The sequence below is a fragment of the Callorhinus ursinus genome, unplaced genomic scaffold (genome assembly GCF_003265705.2).
Source record: "Callorhinus ursinus isolate GAN/ISIS: 27379988/994484 unplaced genomic scaffold, GSC_fseal_2.0 scaffold57, whole genome shotgun sequence".
Taxonomy (NCBI): Eukaryota; Metazoa; Chordata; class Mammalia; order Carnivora; family Otariidae; genus Callorhinus; species Callorhinus ursinus.
The window spans coordinates 4,549,059-4,557,632 of record NW_027397119.1 but is presented as its reverse complement, the minus strand read 5'-3'; the positions used below and the strand labels follow the sequence as shown (position 1 = coordinate 4,557,632).

General features: G+C 57.4%; 1 protein-coding gene across 3 annotated transcripts in view; it reads left to right on the top strand.

Annotated features, from left to right (window-relative positions):
• The first annotated feature begins 4,105 nt into the window (after positions 1-4,105).
• The window catches only part of KIF21B (kinesin family member 21B), a 50,106-nt gene continuing 45,637 nt past the window's right edge, over positions 4,106-8,574 (top strand). For 2 of the 3 annotated variants that reach the window (XM_025855259.2, XM_025855258.2), the window contains exon 1: positions 4,107-4,452. In XM_025855259.2, coding sequence (XP_025711044.1) covers positions 4,412-4,452 — 41 coding nt within the window. In that variant the 5' untranslated portion in view covers positions 4,107-4,411. Of the gene's footprint in view, positions 4,453-8,574 lie in introns of all 3 variants that reach the window. The other variant, XM_025855257.2, reaches the window with a different exon arrangement.

The window sequence follows — 8,574 nt, the reverse complement described above, 5'->3', positions numbered from 1 at the left end:
AGGCTCATCCACACTCATCTTGGAGACTCCCTGTCCTGCAAAAAACTTCTTTATGTCCACTTGGAGGACAGAGGCCCACTGAAGAAGGGGCAGAGAATCCATGGGCAACGGCAACGTGAAGGAAATTACTATCCATTTTGTGCTGAGCATAGTACTGGGTGCTTGATCCAGGTTACCTTATCTCAACCTCATCATAGTCCTGCGATGAGGCGAGGGTGATTATCCTCATTTTGGGGTGAGGGAATGGATGTTTGCAGTAGCTCCGTAACTCACCAAGGGGTTACATAGCTAGCGAGTGGCAGAGCTGGAATCTGAACCCAGATCTCTGACTCGGAGCGCCACACTTGGGCTTCCAAGCTATCTGTTATTTTGTACAGTCTTTGCTTTTATCCAAACCATAAAGTCACATATGGCCTCTGGGTCCTTCCGTGCTGTTGGGGGAGCTGCCCTGCTCTGGGACTATGGGACCATGCGTTTAGTCCCAGGGTCCCCGCTCACCAGCTTATCATACAACTGTGGACAAGTCTCTTTACCTGTCTGGGCCTTGGTCTCTTCACCTGAAAACAAAGCTGTAAAATTAAATGATCTTTGGGTTCTTTTCAACCCTAGCATTCTGTGACATTGAGAATTTGCCCACACCTGCTCCTCCTGCCTTTGGCCCTCATGGGCAGCATGGCAAAGTTGAAAGCAGATGAAGAGCCCATGTCTGAGGTTATATGGAGTATTAATTAAACGGTCATTAACATTTGAAACCAAAAATAGTTGGGGTTTTTTAGGACTGACAGGGTGTTTATAATCCACAGCGGTTCTCTCTCTCCCTTCTATTTATAACAAATTCTGGTTTCCTCTAAGACTAAGTCTGTCTCCTTCTGTAACAGGGGAAGTTAGGATGAGCCCGAGCCTGAGCTAAGACCTCTGAATCTGCACCCCCGTAGACCCTCTCTGGGGCTCTGAGCGCCTGTTGGTGGCGGAGCTGAGCTCCCTCTTCAGGTGGGCACTGGAGGGCATGGCTGGACTGGCAGGATGGGCTCGTGCCCATTCTCCCATGGAACCAGCACAGCCGCTGGGGTGGGCCCGGCACTTAGGACTGGAGGTCCAGAACTCTATACTTTCCACCCCCAGAAATTTAGGACAATGCTCAGCTAGTTTCTGCAAATGTCAGTGCCTAGTGCTAATCCTAAAGATGATAAAATGGAACAGGACTCAAGTTCAGGCCACCTCTGGAGACACTTCTAGAGCCTAAGGGTATCTCTTAGGTATATTGATTTGTTACTGTAGGGTTGCTGTTGAGAGCTAGGCGGTGCCTGAGAGATCTGGGCCAGATGGCTTCCTCAAGTTGCTGCTGGAGTATTTTAACTATAGGAGTGGGAGCTTCCTGCCTCGGAGAGGGTCCTCCTCAGCTCCCCCACATTCCCATCTGCCCAGACACCCACTGCTCCTGTCAAGGGAAATGATGGAGGCCCCTAGACGCCTGGTGAGGAAAGGCCTCAGCTCAGGACAAGAACTGGGGCTCAAATCCCGGTCCAAACAGGGGACTCGGGGCCAAACCCGGGATAGCGTGTATGTGTGTTTACCTGTTTCTGTCAGGCAGAGAGGGAAGGGGTGGGGGTTGGGGGAGATATGTGTATAGGCAACTCCCTGAGAAACTTCACGGTTAGGGAAGGAAAGAAGAGCAGCTGGGAGGAGGGAGAAGCGGTGGGAAAGGGTGGGGGTGGGAACAAACCAGAGAGAGGAAGCAGAGGCTGAGCCGAAGCTGCAGGGAGACTGAGGAGGGCAGGGATTGTCCCTGGCCTCCCATCACCCATCTAACCTCAATCTCTCCAAGTTACAGTTTAAGCCTCTTCCTGCCACTTGGATTCCCCTCTGACCTCTGTGCCCAGTTTGCCTCCTCACCTCTGGGCAGCAGTGCCCAGGAGGCTGGGTCTGGACATCTCACTGCCCTGGAGGTCCAGGAAGGAGCTGCTGAGGTGGCCCGAGTTGCCAGCCCCGTGCGCCTCCCTGCTTCTTCAGGCTGGACATCCTTTAGTCTGGAGGAATGGGTGTGGGGGAGGGGTAGTTGGTGCAGCCCCTCCGGCGCCATTTCCCAGCAGTGAAGCTGTGAGTCAGAAGGGTCACCTACTCTCAGAAGTCAGAGGGGACCTCCTAGAGGCAGGAAACCAGAGATGAGCCCCAGAGAAGTCCAGGGGCTGTTGGGCGGGACAGCAGCTTTGCAAAATGCAGCACTATCATCCAGGAGGCCTACACCTGGAGCAAAACCCTGGGTCAGCCCAGCTTCCCTCCCTCTGGGCAGTTGCCTGGAGGTGATCTGGGAAATCTGGAACAAGACACATGAGTTCAAATCCTGGGTCTGTTGCTTACATGCGGGGTGAGACTCATCACCCCCCTGCCCCGCAAAATTGAAAAATAATAATAAAGCCCAGCTCACGAGGTTAGGAGAATGAAATGAGAATATGCATATAAAGTATCTGGTTCTCATAGATGGTCCATAAATGTTACCTACCTCCCCACCTCTTATTTTGGTTGGAAGATGGGGAGAGACTGTCCAGGATCTGACTCAACACTCTGCGGGCCTGCTGCTCTGGGAGGGGTGACCTACTGGCCCCAGAAAGAGCTTCCTCTAGGTTCAAATGCTAATAAAAGGTGCAGGATCCCACCAGAGTCTCCTCCCTCTCCCCCTCCACCCTTGGGGCACTGCTGGTGGTGCCCTGTTTTCCATCAGGTTGGGGAGACGGGTGTTGATTTGCCCTTGAAATTTGCGCTTGAAGTTATCATTGTTTTGGTTTGACTTTGGATGGAGCAGTTATCTGTGGGGGGGAGTAGGGGAGGGAAAGGAGGATGGCACCAACGGATACATCCTCAGACCCTAACCCACACCCTTGCCAAAATCTCTGACATAGTTTCATCATCACTGGAGGGTGATGCAAGAGGCTTGGAGTCTGACTCCCCTTCCCCCCCCCCCCCAGAGAGCATGATCCACATCTGGAGCTGCAGCTGGGTCCTCCCCTTGGGCCCTTTCCAGGGGAGGGAGCTGGTTGAAGTGTGGGAAGGGAGGGCAGCTGGTGAGGGCCCTGTGAATGGCCCCAATGTTGGGAGTATGGGGGGGGGCAGGGAGAAGGTGTCTGGGCTCAGAGAGAGGGTAGGTGGAGTGGAAAGGGAATTGTGGCTTCTCAGAGCACTGTTCTTCTCCAACTCTGCCCTGTGCTTAAAGGCTCCAGGGCCCCCCCTTGTCCTTTATATCCATGTAAAGGCAGCTGCACTGCTCTGTCCCCTTCCCCACCCATCTGGCCCCTCCAGCCTCTACTCAGGTGCCTGGAGTTGAGTGCCCCCTTTGTTCCCTGGTCTCCCCGAGCAGCTCAGGCCTCCAACACTGACCTTCTGCCCCTACGGCCACGGCCACGACAGAGTGTGAGCCAGGCCCAGAAGGGTCATCTGTGGTCATAAAGGTCAGTGGAACCGCCTTGGGGTAGCAGAGAGAGGGGCTCATCTGGGCGAGGAGCCTAGCCAGGAACCAACCAAAAGATGAATTTTAAAATGCTGCAGGGTGGAGGTGGAGGGAATTTTTGTTAGTCACCAGCAAGAATCTCCTTCAATAAAGGTTGACAAATTCACTGTTACAAATCAGAAGGGAAGCTTTCAGGGCGCTTTCAAAATATAAACCGCTAATCGCTGTGCGATGCTTTGAAGTGAGGCACTCCGCCCGGGGAAGACCTGGGCTCTTACCCCTTGCTTAGCCACCAAATCTGTGTGACCTTGGGAAGTTCCCCTCTCTGCGTCCCAGTGTCCTCTTTATGAAACGGAGGTCCCATCGAGGCTGAGGTTCTGCGACTGCGGGGGACAGAGACTCCGGCGTGGTCAGCTTCGGGGCCCTCCTCCTCCCCGATCCTCCAATCCCGCCGGCCCCCTAGCGAGCGGGTGGACGCGAGCCAAGAGGTCCCTTTAAAGGCTCAAGTCCCGCCCCTGCTGCTGCCTCGGACCTTCGATTGGTGAATCCGGAGCGGGGCGGGGCCCGGCGCGGGCCCGGCGGGGCTGGGGGGCGGGTCCTGGGCCGGGTCGGCTCCCGCCCCCTTTGTTCGCGCTGCGGCGGGAGGTGGCTGCGAGGGTGGGAGGTGTGTGCGCGCGTGTGCCGCGCCGTGGGGAGCGGCGGGTCGCGCCGCGGGCTGTCAGCTAGCTGCGCGCCGCCGCCCGATGGCGCGAGGAGGCGCGCGGGCCCAGCCCCGTGGGGCCTCCCCCAGCCGCGGGTGAGCCCCTCGGCTGGCCGCCCGCGAGCATGTCACCTTCAGCCGCCGCGGCAGACTTCGCCAGCAGTACCCGCGCCCCCGCCTCCCGCAGCCGCAGCTGCTGCCGCTGCCTGGGGCATCGGCCCCCAGACCCCCGCCCCTGATCCACGCCCAGACCCTAGAGCCGGAGGACCATGGCCGGCCAGGGGGACTGCTGCGTCAAGGTGGCCGTCAGGTAGGGACCGGCGGCGGGGCGGGGGGCGTGCGCGGAGGGGCTCTGGCTTTGTCTTGCGTGGGCGTGGGGCCGGGGGGCGCACTCCGGAGCCCGCACTCCGGAGCCCGCACCCCGGGAGGAGGGGCTGGCATGGGCCAGGCAGGAGGGCGCAGTGCTCTGGACCGGCTGCCGCAGGAGATCGGCGGCCGGCGGGCTGCTGGAAGGTGGCTTTGTTTGGGTGGTAATTTCGGGCCCCTCTTGGGAGCCCTTAATGATCAGAAAATCGAATAAACAAGGAAATCCGGTATTTCACACCCAGCCCTGGCCCAGGCCGGAGCGTCTGTGTGTTTCCTCTTCGCCTCCCCTTGGGGCTGCTGTCTCATACTGGGATATTGGGGGGGGGGGAATTTTCCCTTCATCCACCCCAGTCGTCTAGTTCTGTGCTCTTGGTCCAGCTAGGAGGGCGGGAGCCGGTTCCGCAGACAAAGATCGATTGATTGAGTGCAGGGACGAATGTAAGGGCTGGGACGGTGCCTTGGCCTTCCGTGGGGAGTCAAGGGCTTTTGGAGAGAACCGTGCTGGCCCTGTCCCAAGAGGAGATGGGGCTAGGGCAGGGAGGAAGCGGTGTATCTGAGGTTCTACCTCTGAGAGGGCAGGAGGGTGTGATGCTGATAACCGATCTTCAGGCTCTCAGATAAGATGGAGGTAGGGTGGTGCATGGCCTTATCTGGGACTTGCGGTGACGTCCTGATAGAATTGAGATGGGGAGAGGACATGGCTGGGGGGGGCTCCTATTGGGAGGGGTACACAGAGGTGTGAAGCAGGAAATCATGCAAAGTTGAGCCATATATGCCCTTTGTGTTGGGCAGAGAGGCTTTGCACCACCCCACCTCTCCTTGTTTTTGTTTAGGGTTTTCTCTTTAAGAGGGGTCTGTTGATGGGAGAGGGCCAATCTGAGACTGGTCACCAAGGCAGGGATGGTGGAGAAATACAACCATCTCTGCTCCAGCCCTGTATGATGGGGGTGGGAGTATTGGGTCCAGGGCTAGGGTGGGTCTCTGAGACAGGTCTCTAGATTCCCTGGGTTGTAGGTGACCCAGATTCCAAGAGTCCATGGAAGTCACTCTAGACAGGACCAGAGATGACTAGGGCAAAGCTTCCCCCTCCTGCCCCAGGGCAGATGCCCTCCCCCAGGCATCTGGCCAGTCCTCTGCAGCCCAGAGAGGAGGAGGGGACGGCCGATCACAGCTCTGGGGTCAGGGAAGGGAGATTGAGGTACCTCCCACCCATGCATCACGCGGCCTCAGCATCACTTGAACACAGCCTTGCTGGTCCAGAGCAGCCTGAGAGACAAAGAGGAGCCCTGCAGGTGCCTGGTGGGCTGGCCGGGGCGGGGCCAGGCTGCTGCTTGGGCTGACATTGCAGCAGGATTCTGTTGAGGTCGAGGGAGGGAGGTACAAGTGTGGGGGCGGCGGTGGGGGGGCCAGTGAGAAATGTAAATATGACATCTGCAGCAGACTGGGAGAGTCCAAGTACATCATAAAAGGGAAATGAAGCCCTGGCCCCACTCACTGTGAACCAGGGCTGGGAAGGAAGGGACTTAGGGTGCTTGCTCCTCCCATGGGGGCTTTCCTTTAGACTCCATCTTATAGGAGAGAGCCAAACAAAGCCCCCCTCTACTACCACCACCGTCAGCCTCCCCAGACTAGACTGGGGCATGGTAAAGTGTGGGAAAGCCCCATGGGATTGGCACTTTATGCAGAGGAGTGAGGAAAAGCTGGTGTGGCCTTCTCGGCACCACCAAAAGAAGGTTTCTGAGACCCTTTCCAGAGAAGGGATTGTGCCTGCCCACTGTACCCAGTTCTTTGGGGGTGATGGGTATCATCCCTGCTTCCCACTCAGATTGCTCTAGTAGTGTCCAGATGCCCCCACTCCTTGCCTCCAGTTGCTGATCTCGGATGGAGGGGTGGGGAGATTTGAACATCAGAAGAGCCAGGCTTTAGGGGGCTTCTGGAAGGTGAGGGCCCAGCCCACTTGCCCCCTCCCATTCCAGCATGAGTGCCCAGCTTGGCACACGCCAGACCTCAATGGGCAGCCGGCCGTGGAAGGCAGACAATGCCTGGACAAAACCCAGTTTCTAATCAAAGAGCTGAGGATAGGACCAGACTAGGGCTGGGGCTGGGACAGGGAGCAGATGGTGTCACTGAGGAGCTGTAGGGGAGATCCGTGCTTTTGGATCCCCATCGACCCCCCATCCCAACCTCCAGAAGTCACTTGTCCCACCTCAAGGACTGGGTGGCAGGCTGGAGTAGAATATTGGGGAGTAGGGCATTGTGGGGAAAGGCCAAAGCTTTGGAATTGCCGGGGCCCAACCCGGTGTCAGGTTCAGCTGTCTGACTTCCTGCAAGTCCTTTCTTGTATCTAACTGAAGTGCTGTCTGAGTTCCCATGAGAATAACATGGCGAGCCCTGGGTCCACCTCTCGGGACAGGGAGGCCACGAATGAGCCAGACTTAGTGTGGTGTGTGTGTGTGTGTGCGCGCGCGCACGCGTACACATGCATGCCTGTGTAAGGGGGGACGTCCTGGCAGGGACTGTTACACTGGGTGAGAAGTGCCAGGCCCCGGGCTCTTGGCCCTATAATCTCCTTGGGAAGAGGATCAAAGCTGGCTGGCTGCAAATCTCCACACGGCAGGCAGGGCTGGGGCAGAGCCAGAGGAAACTTTCAGAACCTGGGGCTGTGGGATAAAGGGAGAAGGTGTAGGTGTGAACAGACCCCAAAAACCCTACCCCAGGCCTCCCTGGAGCCTGGCCCATCTGCCCCTGAACATCGGCTAGTCGCCTTTGCACGGAGATTCCTAGGCCAGCCCCTCTCCAGCCTGCCCTGTGATCCCTTTATCCATTAATCCCCTGTAGATAGGGACTCAGCTCCCTGGGCCCAAGGATGGCCTACAACCAGCCTCTCTCTACCTGGGGATGGGTGGGGGGTGAGGGGAAGGATGCTTGAGAGAGGTGAGGCCGAGCTGTGCCCTGTCCCAGGCTGCAACACAGGCCCGGCCCCAACTCATGGGAGGCGGAGGGGAAGGGGTAGCTGTTAAGAAATGCAAGTTGGCAAAGTTGAAATTGCGGAAGGAAGCCAAGACACGTGGTATGTTTCTTTAAGACCCTTTCAAGCCCCCAGTTCTGAGCCCCCACCATGAGAGGAGCCCTCCGTGGGTCCTAACTCCCCCAACCCCCCCCACCCCCCCACCCCCCTTATCTTCGCCTGGTTTCCTTAAGCTTCTTTCCTTTCCTCGGCTGGGGTGGGGAGGTCCCTCTACAGGTCCCACATCCATCCGTGGACACTGCAGGGTGGAGCAGGGGCTGGAAGGTGCTGGAGGGACACCAGCCAGGGAACCAGGGGACAGTGTTAGATTGTATCCCCGTCCTCGCTCATTTGGGTTCTCTAGCTGTAGTTATTTCCAGAGCTTCCGGCTACTCTGAAATCTTGGTCAATGTCTGTCTAAATTTTGAATCAAAAGAACTGGTGGCTTGGGATGAAGAGACCAGAGAAGACAGAAAAAACTGCGTGAGGGTGGGATATGGGGTGCCTTCAGAGTCCCATCCTCTGCTCTGGCAGCCCAAGGCCAGCCAGGGCCGATCAATGCCAGTGGTGCCCCATGCTGCCTGTTTATAGATCTGGGAAACTGAGGCCCAGACAGGACCTCCTGTGCCTGGAGACCTGAGAATCTTAGCGGTGGCCTCCTGCTGCAGAAATAGGGCTTATGTCATCACAAGGAAGTGGAGTGTAGTAACCACAGGCCCCGGAAACCATCCCCCCTCGGCCCCCCAGCCAGCCTGCCCGACTAGCCTGAAGCTGATTGGATCTCTGTTCTTGAAACCCTCAGAATGGAGATGGGGTGGGGCGGGGGCTGAGGAAGTGGCGGAGGTGACATGAGCCTGGCACCCTTACTCTTACAGCTCTGGGGACAAAGGGCAGGGCTGGGGCCAATGCAGTTCACCCATTGGCTGGGTCATGGGCCTTCCTTTCTGTTTGTCCTGCTGGGCCTCAGATTCACCTGCAGGAGGATGGGGACAGCTGGTTTGTTCTCATTTGTTCATTTGTCAAAAGCAGTGGTTTGGATGAAGTAGAAGGCATACAGCC